Below are 27,558 nucleotides of genomic sequence, written 5' to 3'. Positions count from 1 at the left end.
TCCGTTCATGTAATTTAACAAAATTGCTCTCCTAACCTACTGCATTTATTGAGAGTGTTTCACAACATTTGGTTCTTTCTTAATTACTATTTAGTAGCTTGTAACATGTAGCTATCACTGACCTATTGATTCCCTACTTTCACATCAATTCATAGCAATCTAAGTGACACAATTCATACTTTGACATATATTTTAATTATTTCATATATTTCCATCACTTCCTCACTTTCACAAATTTCTCTTACATTCCAAGCAACCATTTTTCATATGCCAGTTGTCGCAAACAGGGCCTACAGATATTGATCTCCATGATAGATCCTGGCTTTGATCTAATGAGGTTTTGCAAAATACTGTTCAATAAGAATTTGTATAGACAAAGTTACCTCCGCTATACCTACCTGTCCTGCAGCTAGGACAGGCCTGGCCAGTTTTGTCAGATTTTTAGCAGCACCACCACAAATGCAATCAAAGTCAGTTTTGTTACAAATATGCTCATGCTTTTCTACGCGAGTTTATATGTAAACCAGAGATACAACCATCTTGCAATCCCCCATATTGTTTTTTAAAATAAATATTAATGCATTCCAAATTATTAATGTATTAATAACTTTTACTCTGCTGTTGTAATAAGAGAGTTTAAAGAAAAGACAGTTTAAAGAAAAGATTAACAGAGAGTTCAAATTCCTTTTGCCTTACTTTGATCCACAACAATATGATACAGGAAATAATATAGACTTTTTGTCTTTCTTTCAAAACATCAATCAGTAGTGGAATCAACTTCAGTTTTGAAAACAAATAAATGAAAACAAATGCAAACAAATGAAATACCTGGACAAGGCACAGTACAAGCTTCTTCAAGTACAATTTTCTTATTGCCATCAACCATAGGTTCAATTTCCCCACAGTATTCTTCATCAACTTTTTTGCCAATATCATCACTAGATCCATCATAGACCACACAGAAAATATTTCTAGTTCTTGTCCCTTCTCCACACTGCGCATCCTGGAAAGGATATTCACAAGAAGTCAGAATAAGAAAAAAAATCTGAATAAAATGCCACAAAAGGGCAATGGGGTACTGGGCCATGCTTTGAAACCACAGCTAGTGCCAATCAGTGCATACAATTAGTGGCTTAACTTGTAAAAGTTAAAGATCTATATGTACTGTATAAATAAAATGTTCATTGAAAAGCCAAAATTGATACTTAACAATTTAGTAAAAAATAAAGTTATGCATATTTCCTATCCCTAGGAAAAATCAGGTCATGTATATTTTCTATGTGCACATTTAATAAAAAGTTCTAATTTAATAAATGAGACAAGTGTAGATAAGATAGAACAGCTCATCAGTGAATTGTTCTATAGAATCTTGCTTTTCTGTTTAAGTCAAAATGTAAGGCTGTCTATGGAAGTATATAAATTAGTTTTCCCTAATCTGCCATTCTCCACATACTCCAGATGCCACGTATCTGTATACATCACAAATATCTAAGGATGAAAAGCTTCAGGTACTAGTTTTACCTCAACTCTACATTCTTCCCATGAACTGTACTGCCATCGATAACAAGGCTTTACTGGGCAAGGTTTGAACTGCTCCATTTGTGAAGGACAAGGTCTACCATCACCTTGGAAAGGTTGAATAATAGTTCTCTTTCGTGTCATCCTTCCTTCAAAGCGGAGGAAAAAGAAAAAGTATTTAGTACTCATACTGTACATGTTTTAAGACATGTCAATTCAGGTTGTAAGTCTTGCTTTAGCTAGGAATGATGTTCTTCCCTGCATAGCTAGAGCATTTTAAGAAATAGCCCAGAAATATAGTCTCACATGGCCTAGATCAACCTTTCCCATTCACTTAACCTCCAGATGTATTAGATTCAACTCACAGAACTCCCAATCAGTAATTGGGCTAATTAAAATCCGGCAAAACTTGAGGATACCAAGTAGGAAGGCTGGCTTAAAAAATGGGAAAAGTTGAAATTCTATTATGTGTCAGGTGTGACAGACCTGCTTCAGAATTTGAACTGTACTTCAAGATGCGATATACATATAACCCCCTCCATCTATTCATCTTTTCCCCCTCCCATTCGTGATTCAGAATCTTTATTTCTTGTTCTGTTTTTATTCCTTATTGGGACAATATGTATAGTGATGGGACAAATAGATGGATATAATACAAGGCATGTACATTTATATATATTTTACTTGTTTTGTTTGCATAGGCTAATTTGACATCTTCTTGACATGAATTTAAACATATCAAATGTTATTACCATAATAGGCATCTTGGTCAAATTTGAAAGAAATAATTGTTATATTGAATGCAGCTTTGACAGTCATTAACATCAGAATTATCTGCCAATGCTATAAATGAACCATGCTGCAATATTATCACAGTTCCTATGATATCATAAATGAAATGAATCCCCTCTTCAAAAGAGATTGCCTCAAAATAGGATTAACATCTATAATGCATTCTTGATTAAGTATCTATTTATCACTTCCATTGAATAAACCAGAACCTTCCCCATCCCTCCCAAAAAAACACAAACAGAATGAAATAATTGTTGATTCAGAAGCCAACTGATATCAGGAGACATCCACCTTGATTCCTTGCAGGGTTGGGCTTCCCTTTAAACAATTTGTTCATAATCTGGGTTTCTCCTAGAATCACCACTGCTGCTGAAAGAGCAAGGGAAGACTAAGGCCAGGAAGGCCTGTGCACATCAGTTGTAACCTTACCTAAAACAGGAGACACTAGGACCATGGCTTATATTCTTGTCCTCCTGTAGTTCAGTTACTAAAATTCACTTAAAACCACTTAAAAACATCAGCTAACCCAAAGCACATCAATTGCTTAGTACTGAGTTGAAGTACAGTCACATACTACTATTGCAGGAATTGTCCTGGTTATTGGTTGTTTTCAACTGCAGTTCAAGGATGCTGATTGCTGCCTATATAGCATGGGACTGGGTATTTCAGAGACTCCTCATCCCATCAACTCTGTCTAACCTGAGTAAATAGAATTGTTGTTGTTCAGTCACTAAGTCATATCTGACACTTCATGACCCATAAATTACAGCATGCCAGGCCACTCTGTGCTTCACTGTGTCCCAGAGTTTGCCCAAATTCATGTTCATTGCAGTGATTGCTTTATCTAACCACCTCTTTCTCTGTAGTCCTTTCTCCTTTTGCCTTCAATCTTTCCCAACATTAGGGTCTTTTCCAGTGAGTCTTCTCTTCTAATTTTGAGAGCTCTCTCCTATTAGGAGGTATAGTAGGATGGACCTCTGAAGCAGGTATGCATGATGGCAGCAATTTTTCTTTGGCAAATTTATGGTATCTTGGAAACACAAATACTGCCCACCTTTATGAACTTCCAGAGAATAGTAAAAACCTTACTTTTCGATAATTAGCTAAAGAAAGATTTATGCCATTATTGTGTGTTATTATTTTTTCTTTTTATTACATTGTTCTATGTATTGAACTTTGATTTTGTACCTTCTAGAACCTAAAGAGTCAGGCATTTAATAAAACTCATACATAATCAAAGGATTTATCTTTTTTTAAGCTTAACCTGCTGCATGAATCCCTCTAGTAATATTCAGGGATTCAAATACTACCGGTTCTGTGGGCATGGCTTGGAGGGTGTGGCAGGGGAACGATACTGTAAAATCTCCAGTCAGAGGTGGTATTTGCTGGTTCTCTGAACTACTCAAAATTTCCGCTATTGGGAGATCCGGTTTGAGCTTTTTTGGCGACAGACCGAAATCTGCGATTGTGTGCAGCTTTGATCTGTCCTCACCACTGGAGCGCCCCAAGCCAGCTGGTTTCAGGGCTAAGCCACCCCATAAAGGTGGTGAAGAGCGGGGAGACTACCAGCAGGGTCGAGGAGAGCTGCATCCCTCCTCCCCAGCTGGCCATTACTCCCTTTCCTGAAAGCAGTTGTTGCGGTGGTCAGAAATGGCCACCTCAAAGAAGAACTCAACCGGAAAATAATGTGCAGGAGGAAGATAAGAAGAGAAAATTTTTGCCTGACCGGGTCGAACTGGAAAAACAACAATACAAGGTACCCTGGAATTTGAATTATAAAGAACAACATTGTTCCCAAAGAAGACTTTGAAGCTGTGAATAAGAGAGGGAAGGGAAAGGATTTGGGTTTTTTTCTTTTCTTCCCTATACTGACAACTAAGAGATTTAAGCAAGAAATCGGCAAAAATCCATTTTGACAGTAACAGGTATTTAAGCTGAAAATAAAATGTCAAAGGGATAATAAAGATTTCTGGATTCTCAAAAACTTTTAAAAGAAGGAAAAAAACAAAAGGGTGGGATCTGGAAAAAGGGAGGAGAACACCTGGAAGTGAAAGGAATTACAGTGAAACTTTAATAAGATTCCTAAAAGATACATTTTAACTGAAACTTTGTAACAAGATAAGAGAACCCCAGGAAGAGAAAGTGGAAAAAAGAAGCAAGAAGAAACAGCTTTGGATTGTTTGGATTACTTGGTTATTGGATCTAAAGGACTGGATTTCTGGATTTTTGGCTATTGGATCTAAAGGACTAAAATTAATCAGGTGGTTGTTTAAAAGTTTTTAAAATGGTATCACTCTTGGAAGAATTGAGAATGGAACTTAAAAAACAGAAAGAAGATGCACAAGAAGGAAGAGGTTATTTTGGCTTCGTATTTCAATTTTTAGAAATGGAGATCCTGAACTATGAGAAACAACAAGAAATGCCTGTAGAACAAGAAGGGCGGGACAAAGAAGAGGCCATCTTCAATGACCAAATATTTCTATATGGGGAAAAGAAAGGAAAGGGGGGAAAGAGAGTGAAAAATTTAAGATCCAAAAAAACAACCCCAAAAAGAATACTTTGAAAAGTAATTATAACATTAGGAAGAAACAGAAGAGAGGATTACAGAAGAGAGAATCAGAATTAGAGAGAGAAGGGGTCAAAAAGGGAAGGGAGAAGAAGAGGGAGAAGAGGGAAAGGAAAAGAAATTATAAAGGACAGAACCAGGACATAGAGAAACAGGGAAAACGTACAAGACACAGAGATAATGGGTGAAAACTTAATTGAAAGGGGGATTCTGCAAGGGTACATAAGATAGTATTGTTATAGTAGAAATAGAAATGAACTTTGAAAATATGAAACAAGTGTGATTAAAATGATAGATAAAATACTCATTGTAATGGAATGGAATGTTTAATAAATAAATGAAATAAAGAGAATGAGAGAATGAAATTAGGAAAGGAGGGGAACATTTTAATTATTATAAATGTGTTATAAAAATTTAAGTGAAGAGGAATATGAAAGAAACAGGAAAATTTTTGGAAATATTATAAGTGTTCCTAGAAATATGATATCCTATTGAAAGGGAATGTTAAAGATGTCAAAGATTATAACTAACATTAATGATAGAGCTGAATTGGAATAGAATAAGTATTTTATTTATTATTGTTATATATATATTCTCTTTAAGAACTTAGTGCATATTTTAAGAATGTACCAAGCAGAATTCGACTAGAAGTTATGTGTTATATTGAATGTTATAATTGTAAAGGCATAAATTGAAGTTTAAATAAGAGTTGAATGGATAAAAATTAAAAGATACAAAGGTGTCATACTCCAATTAGTAACTACAGGGCAAAATTTTGTTTAATGAGAAAAGAAAATATGAATTTGAAACAGGACAGACAAAAGTATAAATATGATGATGAGAAAGGTATTGAAACTTAGAAAACGATATATATAATTGAATTTAGAAAGGAATGAGATAATTAAAAGTAAGATTGAGAAAACTAAGGGAAGGGAAAAATTATTGAAAAAATGTTAAAAGAGTAATAAGATATGGAATAGAACACAAAGATGAATATGAAATTGAATCTGTGTCTGTGTGGAGAAGTGATAATCCGGGACCATGCTATTCTCAAAAAAACAAATTTTACTTGTATTATGTTTTGTGAAAACCCAAATAAAATTTTTATATAAAAAAAATTCTGCTATCGGTTCTCCAGAACTGGTCAGAACTTGCTGAATACCACCCCTGAGTATTATGCTAGACCACTATGGCTTGCTAAGAAATTAAAGTTGAAAAATTCTGGCTTGGCATTATATTTGTTCAGGTCACTTTAAGTTTCACCCATTTGAAAAAGATCAATCAGGCTTTGGTTAAAAGTAATCCAAATTGCCATTTAGGATGGTGTGAGCCATCCTATTCCACAAATAGTTGTAATAGTTTGTTTAAAAAAAAAGAATAGTGAGTATTGCCCTTGCTTTATGTTTTTCCCCTTACACGTATTGTGTTCTTTATAATTATGGCCTAAGTCCAAATAGGAGAATGTCTGGTCTCAATAACCTCACATTTTTAGTATCTTCCTCAATGTTCTAGCTTTTGTGGGCACGTAATATTAATGTAAACTAATTTGCAGAAAGGAAACATAATACCATCAAGCTTTGTTTGCTCCAGAATACCATGTGTAGTGTTTCTCAACCATGGTAATTTGAAGATGTATGGACTTCAACTCCCAACCAACAGTTATTTAAAGTTCATGCAGCCACAAATTGCCAAGATTAAGAAATACTTCATAGAGATAGCTTTCATAGAGATAGCTTTCCTACAGAAACATTCACCCTGGCTATCTTCTGTCCTCTGAATCAGAATGGCAATTTGTTCAGCACAAGGCTGGCAATACAACAAGCTTATAGGAAAATAAACTAAATCTGCCTCAATCTAGCAATCTTTGTACCAAAGCCTCTGCCCCTTCTTTTTTTTTTCTGATGACTAATAACTGGGCTCATTTATCTGTCACCAGGAAGCTTCTGAACTAACCAGTTAGACCACAACCCTGGGAGCATTCAGACCATGGAGACCAGTCTGACAGTTGACAGTTTACAGGACATTCCACCATGCAGGAAGTGTTCATATTCCAAGCTTTTTCCAGACCAAGCTAAAAAAAAAAAAAGATAGACCAATCAGTATGTCAGATGAAAGATTATCAACTCAACAGAAGCTAACACGATAATCACAAAAGAATTTTTTTTTACCAATTTGTATAAGGACCTAAATACTCTTGTTGTTCTTTAATAAAATTAATTGGCTTTCTCTTACAACCTACAGCCTACAGTCTACTCCTACAGTCCCAGTTCCATTTTATGGCCATTATAGATCATTAGGATCATACTGATCAAATTTGGCAGAAAAGTGTTCATTATCAGTGTTGCAATTTTTTAAAAGGGTGCAATAAAAAAAAGGCTAAAAGAGTTTGTTAAAAGGCAGCTCTGCACTGCTCTCTACATTCATGACATCAGTATTATTTTCCTGTGATCAATAATATCTTCAACAACAATAAAAAACTCAATAAAATATGATACTATATGCAAAAAGATCCTTCTTTTCCATTCTCATGTTCTGGGTGTGTGTGTGTGTCAGTAATACAAACATTAGTGTGACTGTTCAAATTTCTGCACCTAAGGTCCTACTTATGACCATATCATTTAGAGAAAAATGCCTTCATAATTTGAAGACTAACCATAATGCAAAATATTTTTCACGAAAACCAAAAAAAATGAGAAATCTGTCATTGTTTTAAATTTTTGAGAATTTAAGAGGATTCTAGAACTGCACTTTAAGAAATATTGTTCTATACGTTCAGACAGTAGGTATTTTGTACACAAAAAATAGACTTCTTGATGTTTTGCTTACAACTGTGTCAAGGAAAAAAATGTGCACAGAGAATAAATATTATGAAAGAATAGAAAGCTAAAATATTAAAACAATGGTCCTAAATTATAATGGGTAGTAAAGAAGATGGCTCAATCCTACTTATTCTAGTAGTTGATGTAAATATTGCTTCTTTAATGGAAGGGAATCATTGTTCTGGTTTCCCACTTAATTAATTCCAACCATTCCTTATAATTTCAGAAAAGGCACTCAGGCTTTTCAAATAGCCATTTTAAGATGCATACATTGAATCCTGTCTCATTAAATAAGCAGTATAAAATAATACAACAGAAACCAATTGCCAAATATTGTTTGGAGACATATGCTATTAAATTTCATGCCAAGCACAGCAATAAATCTCAGCTTTCCAGACATTCCACTTCAGGGGACTTGCTTACAGCAGAAAAGTTCACATGCACAACATGGTTATGTTCCTTAATTGCAAATGAGGTAGAAGTCATATATACACAAATGATCTGCCTCTTGCAGAATGCAGAAATTAAGCCCTTATATAGTTGAATTCATAGTTGAATTCAAGGTCATTTCCTTCTGCATCTTTAAGGTTGTGGAAAATTGTACTATTCTCTTTCCAGCCTTGAGAGAGACCTACTCAATAGTTGTATAATAATTATTTCACCCAAGACTTCTTCTACTTAATGTCCTAACCAGCTTCATCCACACATCTGTACAAACCTCTTACACTCTAATTACAAATTAACACCTTCCATAGAAATTAGTAGAAATCCAAAATATTTTGTTCTGCTGAGACTTTAAAATAGATTTACTGTATTTTCAAGATGCACAAATTGGTCCGAGTACATATTTTTTATAATGAACAACACATCCTTTCTGGAGTGCTCTTTCCCATTCAACTTATAACTGCAGTGAATATATGTAAAAATAAGAGTATGCTGAAGGGAGACTAGGCAATCTCCAAAACAACTTGGGAGAAAAGCAGGGAAGAGAACAGAATATTCTGGGCCCACTTTGCTCTGTCACACAATCCACTGTGACCTTTGATTCCCCAACAAATATACTTATTTCTGTTCCAAGATTTAAAAAGTGACTGAGGATGTCCACTATGTTATGACTCAATGAGAAACCTTCTATCATAGTAACTATGCTTTTCTACACACTAAAAGAAATATTGCAAAGTTGCTGTACTTCTGTACTTTTCTTTCAAGTCTTTTGAAAAAAAAATCCTACTTTATTAATTCAGCTTTATAGTGAAGTACACAACTTGATCAAAATAAATAATCTCTTAGTCTAACTCAAGGACCCCCAAACTCTTTAGCTCATCAGCTCTTTCATTTATTTTCAGATTGTTCACTGACACACAACTATTATTAGCATGTTGTAGACCCACCCAGCCAAGGAATTTCCGCTAGTGGGGTCCATAAGATGATCCTTTTCTGCAATGGTTCCTATCCTCTGAAACATATTGCTCCCCCCCTCCCGGGTTAGAGCTGTTCCTACCCTTTTGGCATTTCCAAAGGCTTTGAAGACATGCTATGCCAACCAGGCTGGGGCACTAATGGGGATGGCTGATGGAATTCGAACACCCCACTTCCTCCCTATGTGCAGTTTGCTCCTCCCCTCTACATCCTGTTTAATTTTATTTTAGATAAAATTTTAAATTTAAGAACTATATTTATTGTTTAATGTTTTATGCTGCATTTTATTCAATATCTATAAGCTACCTAGAGTCTATTTTGGTGAGGTGGGCACGTAAAAGTTTGATAAATCAATATGAAAATAATTTAATAAATTATCATATCAATATATTAAAATGTATTGTGCAGGCATATTTTTTCCAAATTTACAGAAAGGCCAAACAAATGGGAAATGGGAAAATGACATCCCCAAAAAGAGATATGCACTTTGGCAGAAGATCAAACAGTTATAAAAGAATCACTCCAAATTAGGACAATGACTATTCCAATTTAGATTTATTATACTATTCACCTTGATGGTTTATTGTTCCCAAACCATTATTTCAGGAGAGGGGGAAAAAGAGTGATCACTCATTTAAGGAAAAAGAGGGAACTAAATGACAAAATCACCGATCATGGCAAAAACTCATCTATAGGATACACAGCAGTTCCTGAATTGCTTTGAGAAGCATCTGTCACAAGATTGATCACATGCACTGAAGATAAAGCTTTATAGATGATGGTTTTCAACCACAAAACAAGGAAAAACATTCACCTACCTTGTCACAGTACAACAGGTCAACTGACTTGCCATCGCTGCGAACACAATCAAGCATTCTTGTTTTGATCCCAATGCCACAAACAGCTTTCTCACTTAGCTGGCATGTGCTCCAGTCTTGAGGAAGGAAAGAAAAGAAGAATGGTAGCCAGTGAAAAAGATCTCTGTGTGTTGTATCAAAAGGCAACAGAATGCAGTAACTCGCTCTCCTCCCTTAAGATTTTCCTTCATTTTCAGAAGATTCAGATGACTTACAGTGGATTTCTTATGTCAGCCTCCTAAGAACACAACAAATCATGACCAAGCAACAAAATTAATACACACTGAATCAGTCTCTCAAATAGATAATTCTGGGCATCACATCACATTGATCACTTTGTAAGAGTGCATAAAATGTAGTCAAATCCAGAAAAGTACAACTTCAGAGCCTGTTACAATTTTTTAATAGGAAAGCTATAAAACACAGGAGAACTATTATCTATATTTAATTAATATATTTTAATTAAATTAGATCTAATTCAAATTTTGTTCTTTCTCCACACTTGTCATCATCTTAGACACACGCTATATCTCAGGGTTAAGCACACTTTTCTAAGCTCGGCAAGGTTCTTAGCTGGAAAAAAGTTGGGAATCCCAGCTCTAGGCAATATCTGTTTTTGACTCTCAAAGATCAGACAAAGAAAATGGGGAAAAGGTATCCTATACTCTGGTAGTGACCTTTGTTCTGTATGTGTGAATTCAGATCCAAAATAAAACTATACACAAAAGGAAGGTTAGGAGAGTTTGAGAGAATTTCAAAATTTGTGGAAATAACCAACTAATCACATCAACTTTACAGATAGTCTTTATGACCATTCATTTAGCAATGATTCAAAGTTAGAACTGCTCAGAAAAAAGTGACTTATGACCTGTACTTGCACATAATTACAACCATTTCATCCCTCACAGTCATATGATCACAATTCAGAAACTTGACCAACTGTCTCACGTTTATGACTCATTGCAGTGTCCTGATCACAATCCTGAAAAGAAAAAAAAACCCAGCAAAAATGCCCATTGGGGAAGTTGGAGTCACTTAACAACTGTCATAAAAAATATGGCAAATTCAGTTCTGACTTGACTTTTGACTGCAATGAATTACCACAGAAGTTCTGGTTACAAATGTGGTTGTAAGTTAAGGACAAATAGCTTTATTTCAGAATGAATGAACTACTTACCAGACACAGAATAGTAGGGGAATTTGGAGGTGGAGATGTAAATGGGAAACACCAGGATAGAAAATCAGGCTATAAAAAATGTTTGGCTCTTTGAAAAGAGAATGTGACTGGTGAGCTGCAAAACAGGTAGGCCTTGATTTACAACAATTAATGACTGTTCAAAGTTACAACATAGCACTGAAAAAAGTAACTTATGATTATTTTTCATAGGCATGACCTTTGTAGCATTCCCATGATCATGTGATCAAAATTGGCAACTAGATCATATTTATAACTGCTGCTGTGACCCAAGGTCATATGATCACCTTTTGCGACCAGCTGACAAGCAAAGTCAATGGAAAAGCCATTTAACAATCACGTTGTTAATTTATCAACTGGTAGATTCACTTAACAATTGAGGCAAGAGAGGTCATGAAATGGGACAAATCTCACTTAACAAATGTCTCACTTAGGAACATAAACCTTGGGCTCAATTGTGGTTGTAAATCAAGGACTACCTATATTTTCTTTCAGGCTGCAATCTACAAGGACTTAATCAGCATCAGTACCTGTCACATTGTAATCGTAGTGATAGCAGTTTTTGTTCAGATCACAAGGCTCTGTCTCCACTGTAGAAGGACAGGCCTTTCCTTCCTGAGGCAGCCTTAAGATCTTGGCTGAGCGTTCCCTCACACTGCTTCCATTACAGGGCTAAGAAAAGAAATCAAACATCTTTTTACTTTGATAAAAGTAACCCCCTTAATACAAATTCTTTAAGGCCAAAGTTGTTAAAAGAATTGGGCTCAAAATCCACACTCGTTTAAGAAACATATGAAGTGAGTTAGGACTCATAATTATATATATTAAAAAATCTGACCTCCTCTTTCACAGTTATTGTGAGCATAATAGTGTACAAAGTGATGCAATGAGCTGCTTAAATACAATATTTAAATATTTTAGTGTATACTTTAAATTACTTATATTTCTTATAAATATATTTCAATAAGTACATTGTTTTGATTAATAAGATGAATTCATGAATTAAACTAATGAGATTTTAGTTACATTATTATCAATAATCTAGGAAGAACATACATAACACTAAGCAGGTTACAGCATCAGGATTAACAACAGCAAGCTAAAGACTACAGTACTATGGCTCACTTCTGGCTTAGCCAGTCTTTTAGATTAATTACTGTGTAATGGCTGTAGTGGCCATCTAGTTTTTGTCAAAATTAAGTAGTTTTAAAACTGTAGAACAGGGTGTCAAGCTCGGGCCAGGTTCCACCATGCGAGGTGCTTAGATCTGGCCCATGAGGCCACCCTGGAAACAGTGAAGGTCTGGCCCGCGGTGCCTCTGCCAGCAAAAATGGAACTGAAGAGGGCCAGGGTAGCCCTCCTGAGCTCTGTTTTCATTGGCAGAGAGTTGCAGGATGTTGTTGCAGCTGAAAATGGATCTCAGGAGCCTGTTTTCTCTAGCAGAATGCTCAGGCCACCACAGGCCCTCTTGACACGAGTGACAGTGAACTGGCCAACATACCCTGCCATGCCCACCCCGACCACACCCACCCCAGCCCCCCAAGGTCAAACAAAACCCTGATGTGGCCCTCAATAAAATCGAGTTTGACATCCTTGCTCTAGAATATACAGTAGTTTCAAAGTGAGAAGTCTTTGGAATATTACAAAGGGGAAAAGAGGAAAATCTATGTATACAGAAATATATCACATACTGTACATATATACAACTTGAGATGGGAATATACTGTTAACAATATTTAGTGCTGAACTGTATTACCAAGAATTACTCTGTGTATTAACATTTCCAGCAATAACCAAGAGAACTAAAAGTGAGATAACCAAACTATATTGTGGTATAACAATTGATATAGCATCTACTCAAGATATATAGTCTCTAGAATCTTTAGTTTAAAAAGAACAGAAAGCAGGTAATGTGAAAAATCCCCTTATTTTCAGAGGTGATAATCAAACACTAAATTGTTTGACTCTATGGCCTGACATAAAGGTAAGTTATACATAGAAATATCTAGCTGAGTTACTGGTTAGGCATTTCAGAAGAAATATCTTGGTCAATTTTTATTTGGTTGGACAAAAGAATCCTTACTTTCTTAAATTCGGTCGCTACGTTTTAAAAATAACAGTTGTCTTACCAAGGAACACCTAGACCATTTGCCCCACTCAGATATGACACAGTCTTCTGGACATGGCAATATGCATTTCCTAGCACCAATTGGCATCTCTTCTTGATCACACAGATAGTCTTCCACAATATCTGAAGGACCATCCACAGTGTTTTGCATGCATCTGGGAAGGCAAAGCCCTTAGATGTAGTAGATGTAAAATTATCTAGCTATAAATAATTATGCAGTATATTTAGATCCTTCCTATATTGAAAGGTCTGTGCTGAATTGAGAAATAAAAATTAAAAAAGCAATAGGCATCTTACTCTAAAATAGTGTTCTCCAGTTAAGTTATCTAGCATTCCCCAGGCAGCACATTGTGGGAATTTTATCCATATGTTATTTGAAAGAGAGCAGAAAGTAGAAGGTTGAGCTAAAAGTTTTAAAAAACAACTTTTTCATTCCAGAAACAGAAATGTAACTAGAGATGCAACATTCTCAACTTGCACACTTAGAATTTCTCCTAAATCACTTGAATAGATGAAGGCACTCTAATTAGGAAAGTGTTTAACTAATTTAAAAACTATAAACAAACTTGATTATAATGAATTCTATGTCTGTTTTAATTAGTGAATTACACATTTCATAGGCGACCTGACTCTCAATGACTCTAGAAGAGTCATTAAAAGTTTAAAAAATGAATAAACTAAAATGAAAAAACGAAAAAAGAACTAACGGACAGATCACAAAACAACAACAGGAAAAATCTTCACGCAGCTTAGGGTCAGGGAGAACAGCTAGCTTTCAATAGCATCCTGAACACTATTGGATGGGAGATACCCAGACTTCTTGAGAGGATATATTCCAGAGGACATGTCCCACTATAGAGCAGACACTTTTCCCTGGGTTCCACAGGATAATGGTATATAATTGATGGAATACAAAGTGAATCAACTTTGCCCAATCACATTGGAAGAGTAAAACCATTGGAGACAGGCAGTTGCTCAAATAACAGGTTCTTATGCCATGAATGGCTTCACAGATGATTTATAGTATATTGAATTACATTGGAAGCCACCTGGTAACCAGTGCAGCTGGCAGTACAATGGTTAGAGCAAGGTATATTCAACACTGCCTGCATCACTGTATGCTGGACCAGCTGTAACTTCCAAGTAGCCTCCAAGGGGCAGCCCTACATAGAATACATTACTGCAATCTATTTGTGAAGTAAGGAATGTCCTTGTCCAGGGAAGAGCATATTTGGCATATGAGGTCTATGTGTGTTTTTGGCCTAATTTTTCAGACAAAGCAATTGTCTAAATGTTTAAATGCCACTGATCAAAAGGTTTTAATGTTAACATTTAGATAGAAAAATCTAGAAGAAATTAAGATTTGGGAGATCAGCCACAATACATGATGCATCAGCTTATCTTTTGTTTGAGTTAGTGACATTGTATTTGCAAATATATTGTATTTGTAATATATTTCCAGTATGTATTGAATAATAACTATATACATAAAACAGGATTTGAAGACTGCAAGATTTTTAACATCCTGTAGCAACAACCAGAATAATTGTTATTCATAGGAACGTAATATCTGGAAATGCTCAAGGAAATAAAAGGTTGATTTTATGTCATCTCAAGCCAGCAATCAATACAGAAACAGGAATATGGAAAGGCTCATAGCTTTTTCTGTTTTGCATAGTAGAAAGAGGATGTCATCAGTGATAGGATTCAAAAAAAATTACTAATGGTTCTGTGGGCATGACTTGGTGGGAATCGCATGGCTCAGTGGGTGTTGCTTAGTGGATGTGGCAGGGAAAGGATACTGTAAAATCTCCATTCCCACCTCACTCCTGGGGGAAGATTACTACCGGTTCTCTGAACTACTCAATATTTCCACTACCAGTTCTCCAGAATTGGTCAGAACCTGCTGAATACCACCTCTGGATGTCATGAAGCATTCGCTGAGCCTGAGTTAATCAAAGGTTTTCTACACAGTGGCGTAGCTTCAAAGAGAACTTTACCTGCCTGTAGTGGGAAGTCCATAAAAATAATCTGGACACTGAAACCTTTCTTATAATGAGGATCCAGATTGATGGGGATAATATGCTAAGACTGTAAATCGCTTAGAGAGGGCTGTAAAGCACTATGAAGTGGTATGTAAGTCTAAGTGCTATTGCTATTGTTTTCACATAGGCTTAACAAACCTGTCTATTTAAATAAGCATGCCAAACCTTGCAGAAAGAAGTTGCTCTTCCCTCCAAAGTTATAAATCTAATAAAAGTTTAACTTACCTCACTTTTCTGGTTTGCACACCCACTCCACAATTCTCCTTTAAATCCACATTAGTCACTTTGCAGACACTCCAGGGTTCAGTGACTCCTATATACTGTCCACAGTCACTATGGCAAGGAACCACTTCGTAAACCTGGAATGCAGAGACAAAAGATCAGCTTGCTTCCTGTAGAGAAGGATAACTGACAGGAGGGAACTGGAACAATATTGTAACTATCATTTATTCAAAGTTACAAGGCATGCATAGCAACATTAGCAAGCAAGCATAGGTGTGCATAACAATCCAACAATGCTTAGATTTGTTGATTAGATTACAGATGGGAAGAATTTCAAGGCATTCACTCTTTCTGTTCCTCAATTTGTTTCACTTTTATGAAACCAATGTCTTTCCTTTCCTACAATCCTTCTCAACTCTGTGTTTCCTAAATGCATTGACCCACTTCTTTTTGGTGCATCGAGTGAGCCATCAAGTTGAGCAATACAACAGCAAATTTTCAATATCCTTTGTTCATTTTTCACCTCGTACAGTTAAAGCAGGGGTTTCCAATCTTTTCTATACCCTGCACGCTTCTATACCCAGAACGCTTCTGATATATTCTCGTATCCCTTAAAAATAAATAATTATATGCATATAATTATATATATATATATATATATATATATATATATATATATATATATATATATATATATATATATATATATATAATTATATATAATTATATATATATATATATAATTATATATATATAATTATATAATTATATAATTATATATATATATATCTATATATATACATCCATCCTTCGACTTTGTTGGTATTTTCCACGTCATTGTAGTTGTTCTTTTAAAGTTGTAGCAACGTTTCAGCAGAATCTCATCTGCCATCATCAGGCTTCTGTATTGTGTAAAAGCCTGACTCACAGACGGACACAATACAGAAGCCTGATGATGGCAGATGAGATTCTGCTGAAACGTTGCTACAACTTTAAAAGAACAACTACAATGATGTGGGAAAATACCCTATCACAGAATCTACGGGAATCACAGGATTTCTAGCAAGACGGTGTAGAATAAACTGGGATCTTGGCTCCTATTATTTCCTCTTGGGTGTTACAAGCTCACAGTCTCACATTTATTTAGTATACATTTATTGTTCCACTTTTATTTGCTCAATTCAACTTTGACTTCAGTAACATCTGCATTTACCTTCAGCCACTTACAAATCCATAAGATTTTTACTTGAATCAGGGCTTATTGTTTTTAGAAGAGATCTTGGTATTTAATTGATCGGTAAATGACTGTTCAACATCATATTGTGCCTTCTGCTGGTTGAACCATGATTTATTAGAATACATAAATCATTACTTATTCAAATAGAGTTATGTTTATTGGTTCACACATAAACCATGATTTGTAAGCCATAACACATTTAAAGCTAACAAAATAAATTTATCTTTGTACAATATATGAATCCAATTTTTGTGTTATGTATTTTAAAAAATTATTATTTAATACTTATTTAAATAAATTAATAATTAATTAAGCAAATAGTATAATAAGTATTAAATAATTAAATATTACTCATTGCTGAATAATATGAAGAAATGAAGAAACCATTGATTTTGACTTAAAATAGGAATAGTAGGATAGATTACGCGGATAGATACTATCTTTTTGGTGGGCTAAAACCCACTGGAATGAAATTTTCATTATCACCATTCTGTTGGACACCATTATTCCTGCTGTTAAAACATGAGTTGGGATTTATATGTAACCTTGGACTGACTCAGTGTCATAACTACATTATATTTCCACATGGGCATGGGATTCGACAAACTCTGATTTGGTACAGATATTGCACTTAAATTAGCTATTGACTAAATGGAAATGATAATGTGATCCATCCCTCAAGATTTGATTGGATGTAACAGTCTGAATTGGGTGATATTTTTATTTTATTTTGCTTTGTTCTCACCACTCAGATGAAATTCAATATGCATGATGTTTTGCCACCATAACTGGTATTTTTAAACAGGTACAAATGAGATAAGTGGAATAAGAAATAGAGACCAGCTGCAAAGAAATGGAAACATTCTTGGTTGCATACAAAGTATGATGCAGACCTACCAACTTTCCTGGTCTTTTAGAACAGATTAAATAATTGTGATTGTATTAAACAGTGTGATCATCCACTCCACTTCTGGTCAGTTATGAATGAAGATTGAGTGTGACTGAAACGTCTTGATTAGGTCATCTTGTTAAGAGGCATTTTGAAGTTTGAATCTTTTTGAAGTTTGAATCTTATATACCAAAATTAGTCAAATGAGTAGGAAGGACACATGGCCATTAGAGCAGCAGTTTCCAAACTTGGCAACGTTAAGCTTTCTGGACTCCCCAGTCAGCATGGGTGGCTGAGGAATTCTGGGGATTGAAATCCATGAATCTTAAAGTTGCCAAGTTTGGAGACCTCTGCATTAGATAGAGCATTCCTCCAATGGGTTCCTTATGGATCATCTTCTTCTATCAAAGGCAATAATGACTAATAGTAATAATACAATTTTTCACCCCAGTTATATGATTGCTTCCCATTTCTGCCTAGCAAAAAAGGGCTAATATAAACACAGAAGCATTTTAGCATTCAGCTAGACTCAAAGGAAAGCTACAACAAAGACAAATGCTGCACACAGTAATTAAATCTGATCCAGAAGCATGCATGATGGTTTTGCATCTGTTTCATAGCCTCTTACCTGAGCCTGGAGCAGGTGTTGATGATGAGCACAAGGGAATGAGCAAGGTAAATAAAAAGAATAGTTAGGAAGCAAAGCATATTCACAAAAATGCAGGTGCTTTAGAATGGTAAACTGATTCTCCTAACAAGGAATGGTTATTGTAAACACAGATAATTTGGGTTATTTATTTTTTTTGCTTTTATATTTTATATCGAACTATGCTACCTTTTCAAAGTACAGGTAGTCTGTGACTTATGACCATGTTTTGCCCCATTTTACAACCTTTCTTGCCACAATTGTTAAGTGAAACACTGTAGATGTTAAGTTAGTCACATAGTTATTAAGTGAATCTGGCTTCCCCATTGATTTTAGTTGTCAGAAGGTTGCAAAAGGTGATCACATGATCTCAGGACAAAGCACCCGTCATAAATATGAGTCAATTGCCAAACATCTGAATTTTGATCACGCAGCAGTGGGGATGCTGCAGTATGTGAAAAATAGTCATGTCACTTTAAACAGTCACTAAATGAATTCTTGTAAGCCAAGGATTATTTATATTGTGTGAAAAATGATACAAATAATGCTGCTTTTCTGGCTATATCCTTTTTTTTAGCTTATTACATAATTAACTTACAGACAAGAGATGCTCTCAAAACCTAAAACCATTTCCAACTAGATTTTAACAGAGAGCAGGAATATTTTTGGAAATTTTATTTGCTATGCTCCATGAAAAAAATGTTCAATAACAGAAGAGCACAGTATGTTACAGCTCCAAAAATATATTTGGAAGTACATTTATTCCATAAATGTATTTTGTAAAAGTTATCAGTTTGTTGCATATTCCAAAGAAACACCCACATCTTCTTTTCCAAACCTGTTGCCCTGCATTTGTGTTAGATTCTATCTCACTTGGTTCTGCAATAATGGAAGCTGCTCTCCCAGCATCCTGGAGTGCATCAAATTTGGAGAGTGAGGACAAAAAGTCAAAAAGGCAGCCATATGTAAAAAAAGACAGGGCTATTGGCTGTCATCTTCCTTTTTAAATTCTCCTTTCTCTTCAATGGACAACCCTGTTCTGCATCTATATCAGAGGTGAGGAATATGGCCCTTTTATGACCTGTGGATTTCAACTCCCAGAATTCCTGAGGTAGCCATGGGAGGTGAATTCTGGGAGTTGAAGTCCATAAGTCATAAAGAGGACATAGTTCCTCACCTCTGTCTATACTGTGAGAACAAAATCTGCATGTCTGTCTCATTTGAAACAACATGGAATTGAGACTTGAAGCAAAATATTTTAAAACTTCCCTATTTATGTGATTCTTGGACATGTGATTTTTAAAAAAGAGTCCATGTTTGAGAAGATAGAAAGGCATGAATAACATGATTTTAAAAAGCTTTAAAAATCTGGATTGTGAATCTCAGAAAACAGTAACTAACAGTTTTGGATTATTTTAACAGCATCCAGAAGCTTCAGCTATTGCCTATTGTATCAGCCTGAGCAGTCTTTGAGTGGCCCATGTTACACTGCTGCTCCTAACCTGCACTGGCTACCAGTTTGCTTCCAGATCAGTACAAGGTGTTGGTTATGAGCCCTCCTTGGCATGAATCCAGGTTACTTAATGAACCACCTCATACCGTTAAGATAAATGTCAACCCTGAAGCTGGCCTGACCGAAGCCATTTTGACCGCTTCAGTGTTGCCACATTGGAGCTGAGGGATAAGGAGGGGGGATTTGAGATAGAGGGGAGTTTGTATCCAAAACAAAATACTTTCTCTTAGGAACCAAGGACATTCTCACACCTGGTCGGAGGAAGGTGGAATGATGCTGCCCAGTGATTGGACTATGTGACTGATTGCTTTGGGAAAGTAGAAAATCTTTTGCTTTTAATTAGGTGAAAACCATGGGAGTTTTCAGAGTTGGTTTTCATCAGATATGTGCAAATATGATATTATTTGAGGAACTTAGTTGCCTGGGAGTCTTGCTTGCCATGAATTTTTACTTGGAACCCTAACATTAAGCCTGTTCCACTTATGAAAGCAGAGGAGGCCTTCTGAGGAGTCCATTGGTCAAGGAACTCCAGGTGGTGGGATTTAGGAAAAGAGTCTTCTTTTTTTGTAGCACGCCCTCTGAAACATCTTGCCCCCTGGGGTGAAGTCTCTCTCCACCCTCCAACCCCCACCATACCCCTGTCTGTCTGTAAGAGTCTGAAGAACTGTACTGCCAGTTCGCCTGGGGACTCAGTGGGGGAATATCACACTGGAGGTGGCTTCTTGGTTGATAGCAAATCCCCCTTCCTTCCCTCCCCCTCTCCATGCACCCTGCTTCCTTCATCTTTTAATTCATATTGCTATACTTTATTTTAGGTTTCATCATTGTATTATTATAGTCATATTTTATCATTTCACACTCTACTGTTGTAAATTGGCCAGAACAGCCAATGGGTGAGATGGGTGGCAAATAAATTAAAAAAAAAATCTCCAGTTTTCAGATCTGGATTACAACTAGCTATACATCTATTTATTTGTTTCTTGTCAGAAATTTAGCAGTAATAAAACAAAATTCTTTAAATGCTAAAAAATAAGGCCATTATTATATATTGCTTTCCCTTTACTTTTTACCACTTTATAATTAGAGTTACCTACTTTCTTCAGTTAAATAAGAAGCATCTTAGAAACATAATAATTAAAGTTCCTAATAAATATATAAATTAATCAAAATTGCTCTTCAGACATATATCCCCTTTTAATCCTGACTTTTCTCTTTCAAAGGATGTTACAGTCTCTGTACATCGTTTTCATTGCAGTCATAGGCTTGTATACAACTTGATTTCTTTCAACTGGAGGTAGGGCAAGTTAATTGTATTTTCTCTGCAGCTTGGCTCTGCCACGAGTTAGAGAATAATTACAGTTTTAACAAAAGGAGACCTTAACAAATAATTTAAGCTTTCAAGGTCTCTGAATACTTTTCAGTCCATTTTCAGAATCACTCCATTTTCTCATGATTTGGAGGGATCTTTTAAAATATTTTGTTGCTCCTATAATTGCTGCAGCAATACTTTCTTTGTGTGATTTATTGCTATAGAAAAAGATAACAGGATATGACACATGAAAGGCATACTGCATTGATCTATTGGTGTTTGTGTTGTCTCCATACTTCTCTTTCCATCCATGTGTGAAATTTAAAGTCTTTTACCTCTTTTGGAAAGCTACATAGATTTATGTAACTGATTTAGAGAAACATTTCCATTATTCTTCATTGTAGCCACTAGGTCTTGGGTCTTCTCACTGAACACACTAGGTGATGAATCTGTGTAGAGTTGTGATTACTCTCATTCTCAATGTTGGTACTTTAAGCTGTATGGACTTCAAATCCCAGAATTTCCCTGCTGGCATGAGGCAGCTACCATGGCTGGCTGGAGAATTCTGGGAGCTGAAGTCCACCCATTCTAAAGTGCCAAGTTTGAGAAACACAGATTCTAGATACTTCATTCATTTCATTTAAGTATCCTTTTGATCCAAACAAAGATGCCTATATTTCCTTGCCAAATTTTGTTTTGAATTCTATCTTGCATTAGTTTCATTAAATAATATGTTCTCAGTATAAACTATAAACAATTATTATAAAATAATGAGACTAAAATTGAACTTTCAGATACAGGTATATGTTCTGGGAAAACACTTAAATATTAGAACTGAAATATGAATCTGGATCAGTCTTTAGATAATCTGTAGATCTATTGATCTATCTACAATAAGAGTGTCAAAACTCACAATGATACATTGTCATCACATGACTTATCACAACATTTTTCCCTTCGCTAAACCGGAGGTGGGTGTGGCCAGTGTGTGACGCATCTGGCCCATGGGTCGTAAGTTTGTTGCCACTGATTTACAATGAGCCATGATGGTGCAGTGGTTAGAGTGCAGTACTGCTGACTTCTGGCTGCCTGCAATTTGGCAGTTCAAATCTCACCAACCTCAAGGTTGACTCAGCCTTCCATTTTCTGAGGTGGGTAAAATGAAGATCCAGATTATTGGGGGCAATATGCTGACTGTGTAAACAGGTTAGAGAGGGCTGTAAAGCACTGTGAAGCTATATATAAGTTTAAATGCTATTTCTATTTTGATTCAGCACAGCCATTAGCTGATACTATTTGATAATTAAACTAAAATGAAATTTGGAAGGCATTAAGTTTACAAAGGCTAATAGGGATGAAACGTTCTAATAAAAATAATAATTATTAATTTTTATAATTATATTTTATTATATTATAAAAATTAGATTTATAATTTATTATTGTAAATCTAATTTATAATAAACAATATACTGTTCTGCCGCAAGAGGGCAGTAGAGTTGTAGAAATAAACCTTAGAAACTTCAATATGTGTTCATCTAATCGTTCATTGCTTTGATATCTGGCACAGACTTCAATTCTCAATATGAAGAATAGTTCGAAAGTAAAAACAAAATATTTGAAGTCACTCCATACCATCTCACTTTTGGATGGCTTCAAACTTAGCTTTCACATTCAGTTTTGTTTCATATTGCATTCAGTTACAATGTTGCTTTATTAATTTAACACTTACTATCTTCTAACTAATTAAATTCCCTTAGGTGGAAAATCAAATCAGGAAGCCGTTTCCTTTTCAGCCTGCAAATTGTCAACACAAAGGCATTTAACAAACATATGTGAATGGCTAACAGTGCCTGCTCTGTTTTATATTTCTCTCTCCTACATGAAAGGGAATTTAGGGAAATATAAACTTGGACATTTCACTTTTTGAACAATATGCAAATTAATCAACATTCAAGATGGACATAAAAGGGGACTGAGGAGACACACAAAGGCGGCTTCCCTCTATTCAGCTGTTTTGCACAAGGAGAAACAATACCTATTGCCATGCTTACCATTTTAACTATGTTATGAATCACTTACTCAGGAAATCTGTTACAGGGACCTAAACTAGGGTCTAGTCTAGAATTATTAAGCGTAATTTGGAAATTCAACACAGCACTGCAATTTCCCTGGGTTTAGATATCACGTGTCTTCTCTCTTTCTCTTTTTACATGGACACACACATTAATTCATACAAAAATAAATGCTCATAATTGGTTTATGAAACCGATTAAATCATGTTTCCTTGGAATGGCAGTAAAGCGATACATTGAAGGGCTGTCTTACACTGTAATTAAGTGAGCATTAGTTAATAAGTTTTAATGCACTATTTAATTTTATCTGCATTGAACAATAACACTGATGGCTGAAGTTGTGTTTAGATGGTGTATCAGTAAGAATAATCTCAGAACATTTTTTTAGTTTGGGGTGAGAATAATGGAGGAACACTATCATCAGATTTTATATATTAAATAGACATATTTTGTATATATATATTGTTCTACTTTAGAGAGATCTTTTTAGCTGGTCAGTTAAGCAAAACATTGATTAATCTACATGATTTGCAGCTGTAATATAAAGCAACAATACTGTCTCTATTGACATCAAAAAGGAGAAGAGATATTCAGTGACCTCGTTGATTTAGACAATAAAAATAATTAGTTCTCTATTGGATGCTTCATATAGTACGATCCAATAGGGTGGTGCTTTCCAATCCTCGCAGCTTTATGATGTGTGGACTCCAATTCCCAGAATTCCCCAGCTAGCACACTTTAGGTTCCGCAGGTTAAGAAATGCTGTTACATAGATATTTTAGTGAGAAGCAAATCTCATTCTTGGAAAGGGAATACAGATGATGAGGAAGTAGAGATCATTTACCTGATTCACATGATCCAGCTTAGGACAGGGCCTTCCACCATTGTAAGGCTTCTCCCGGAGCCATTTAGACCTGACTTTCACTCCACTCCCACACGATTTGCTACAGCGAGACCAATTGGACCACTCACTGAGTTTGCAGTCTGACGGACATGGAATGATGCAAGCCTCCTCAATGTAGCCTGTGTGAAGAGAAATGGACATAAAAGTTCAGAACAACCACAAGGCTAGCTGGGCCACACCTAATGTCTGTCCCAACCCACATTCTTTTTCCCAAGTAGGTGCTTCCCATAAGCACAAAAGCCATGCATGAAAGTTACTCCTATCTTTTTATATTGACCCTACCAAGTGGTATATGAAGATTTTATTTCATTGACTACTAACTGATATTGGTCTCTGCAAGTTTGCCAACTCTTATAGTCAGCTAAATTGGTCACCTTCATCTTACAGCAATGTTCTGCATCTACTTTGAAACAATTTCATTGGCTGACACCAGATTCTAGAATTCTAAGAGATACACAATTGCTTCATCCCTTAGAATAGAGTAGAGTTGGAAGGGACCTTGGAGGTCTTTTAGTCGACGCGCCCTGCTCAAGCAGGAGAACCTATACCATTTCAGATAAATGACTGTTTAGTCTCTTCTTAAAAACCTCCAATGATGGAATGCCCACGATTTATGAAGGCAAGCTATTCCACTGGTTAATTGTTCTCAGCGTTAAGAAGTTTTTCCTTCATTCCAATTGCTTCTCTCTTTGGTTAGTTTCCAACCATTGGTTTTTGCCCTGCCCTCTGGTTCTTTGTAGGATAATTTGATCCTCTCTTCTTTGTGGCAGCCCCTCAACTACTGGAATACTCCTGTCATGTCACCCCTAATTCTTCTTTTCTTTAGATTAGCCAAACCCAAATCCTACCGCTGTTCTCCATTATGTTTTAGTCTCTGTAGGCCTTTGATTATTTTAGTTCCTTTTCTCTGAACTTTTTCCAATGTTTCAACATCTTTTTTGTAATATGGTGACCAAAATTGATTGCAGTATTCCAGGTGCAGTCTTACTAGGGTTTTATAAAGTGGTACTAATACTTCCCGTGATCTTAATTCTATGCCACTGTTTATACAACCTAGGATTGTATTAGCTTTTCTGGCTGCTGCTGCACACTGCTGGCTCATATTCAAGTGACCATCCACTAGGACTTCAAGGTCCCTCTCAAAGTTACTGTTTTTGAGACAGGTCTCACCTAATCTGTACTTATACCTTTGGTTTTTCCTGCCAAAATGAAGACTTTTCTTTTCTCCTCATTAAAATTCATTTTGTTGGATAGGGCCCATTGTTCAAGTTTGTCAATATCTTTTTTGATCCTGAGCTTGTCTTCAGAAGTGTTGGCTATACCTGTCCAGTTGACAGTTTGTTTACAGCAATCTTCCCAATCTGATGCTCTCTGATGTGCTGGGACCACAGCTGTCAAAATTTCCCATCCTTTGTGGTTTTAGGATCTAAACTCTGATTTGACAGGAGTTTCTTGGTAAAGAAATCCTGTCATCATTAAAGCTTTATTAAAATTCAGTGGAGAAGCTGATACACATCTCCAGAGACAATGCCAAAATAAAAACTGGGCACTTGCATGGTATCTTATTAGAATCCCTGCTCCTTCAATATCTACAATTCTGTTTTTCTGACAGCTGGAATGTAATTGACACCCTGTCTCTCATTACATCACTCCCCTTCTATTTGTCTCCACAGCTACAGGTGAATAAAAATACCTTCCAAGTAAGGTTTCTGCTCCACTTTTCTGCTCTTCCCACTCCAGATAGGGTTATCAATGATATGCATTTGCCTACTCACTCATGTAAATGTACCTGATCTTCTTAAAACTAGTGAGGTTTCACACTTTGCATGCACTATTCAAACTATAAAAGGAGACTAATCTACTACATCCAGATAAATAACCATCTACCCTGAGTAGTAGTTGGAGAATAATTTCTTAGAAGGGTTAGCAAGTGGCTCGCTTTAATTGACAAAATTTTAAAGGTGATGTTAATACTACTAAGCTAAGCATTGGGCACTCAGGATGATCAAACAAGCACCTTCTATCATGAGAGTCTAAATCCTTGTCTTTTTATGTGTACATATTTATGCTAACATGGTATTGTGGGTATGGTGTCCCTGCACAGATGATAACCTTGGACCATATTAGAAGCTAAAAGTGGACGACTGAGAAACTAAAGGGAAGGAAATCAGCACACTCCAGGCAACTTCAATATCTGCTAAAGTTTAAAATATTGAGGTTCCCTGGAATGTATTGATATCCCCCTTCGATTTCTCAGACGTTCACTTTTATCTTCTAACATGGTATAATAATAATACCATAAAAGAGGATCTGAACTGGGGTGCTCACATTGCAGCACTGATCAAAAGGGCCCAGCAGAGATTATACTACTTGAGACTTCTCAGGAAATAACAACTGAATGAAAAACTGCTGGTGACCTTCTACTGCTGCATCATAGAGAGTATTTTAATTTACTGCAATTGTGTGTGGTTTGCCATTGCACAGTGGCAGATAGGACAGCACTCCAGAGGGTTAATGTTATTGCCCAGAAGATCATTGGTTGCCCTCTCCCCTCTTTGGAAGAACTTTATAGTTCCTGCTGCCTTAAGAAAGTTCAAAACATTCTTAAAGATCCATCTCATCCTAGGCACCCGTTTTTGGACTATTACCATCTGGCAGACGGTACAGGATAATAAAAACAAGGACAAATAGGATGAAAAACAGTTTCTATCCCTGGATAGAATTTTTACTGAATTTTACTGTATAATGCAATATTAATGCAATATCGGGTTTTCAATTCAATTGTCTAGAATGTGAAAGATGTGTGTTTATGTTTTTATAGTTACAATGTACACTGAAGATGGTATTTAATTTAGTTGTACAGGTGCAATGTCAATAAAGTAAACTAAACTATAACAACAACAAACAAAAAACAACAGTTCTAAGAGGACCAGCCACATCTTGAATATCAATTTGCAGGGGGAAGAAAAAAATGGACTGGAATGTCCAGCTTGAAAGTCTTTGTATGTGCACTCTAGGTTCAGGAGATATAGCAACATTTTGTTATGGATGAAAATTTATTCCACAGAGTTTAAATATTTGAACAGTCATCTGTTGCACTATTTCTCTCTCTCTCTTAATTTCAATGCCTTTTGAGATGGCCCAAGTGGCCATGAGAAGCATTTATTAGTTAGTGGTATTTCAACTGACGAACATTGTCATCATCAGAATGGGGGTCTATTTTGTTTTGATTCACCATATGACAAAATTCTGTTTTAAAAAAGGAGGCCCTTTTAATTTTAACTAGTTTGGTACTGCTTTGGGGTAACCAGTGAAGCATTCTATTTTTGCTAATTGCATCTCAGAAAAATCTCTTTCAAAAGTGACATGAAAATTGCTTCCTACTTTGGAAAATTGCTTAAATAAATGATACGAAGCAAATATATGA

The 27,558-nt window shown here is 35.8% G+C and overlaps 1 protein-coding gene across 3 annotated transcripts in view; it reads right to left on the bottom strand.

Annotated features, from left to right (window-relative positions):
• The window catches only part of THSD7A (thrombospondin type 1 domain containing 7A), a 253,626-nt gene that overhangs the window by 16,120 nt on the left and 209,948 nt on the right, over nt 1-27,558 (bottom strand). For all 3 annotated transcript variants that reach the window (XM_026677769.2, XM_087946162.1, XM_087946161.1), the window contains exons 15-22: nt 24,072-24,250; nt 15,565-15,698; nt 13,296-13,449; nt 11,697-11,838; nt 9,933-10,048; nt 6,830-6,947; nt 1,522-1,667; nt 829-1,003 (exon numbers count right to left, since the gene is read on the bottom strand). In XM_026677769.2, the coding sequence (XP_026533554.1) occupies nt 829-1,003; nt 1,522-1,667; nt 6,830-6,947; nt 9,933-10,048; nt 11,697-11,838; nt 13,296-13,449; nt 15,565-15,698; nt 24,072-24,250 (1,164 nt within the window). The remainder of the gene's footprint in view (nt 1-828; nt 1,004-1,521; nt 1,668-6,829; nt 6,948-9,932; nt 10,049-11,696; nt 11,839-13,295; nt 13,450-15,564; nt 15,699-24,071; nt 24,251-27,558) is intronic.

The sequence above is a fragment of the Notechis scutatus genome, chromosome Z (assembly GCF_049901735.1).
Source record: "Notechis scutatus isolate UNSWTSFEM ecotype Mainland chromosome Z, rNotScu1.2, whole genome shotgun sequence".
NCBI lineage: Eukaryota > Metazoa > Chordata > Lepidosauria > Squamata > Elapidae > Notechis > Notechis scutatus.
This window is presented reverse-complemented; position numbering and strand designations above follow the sequence as displayed.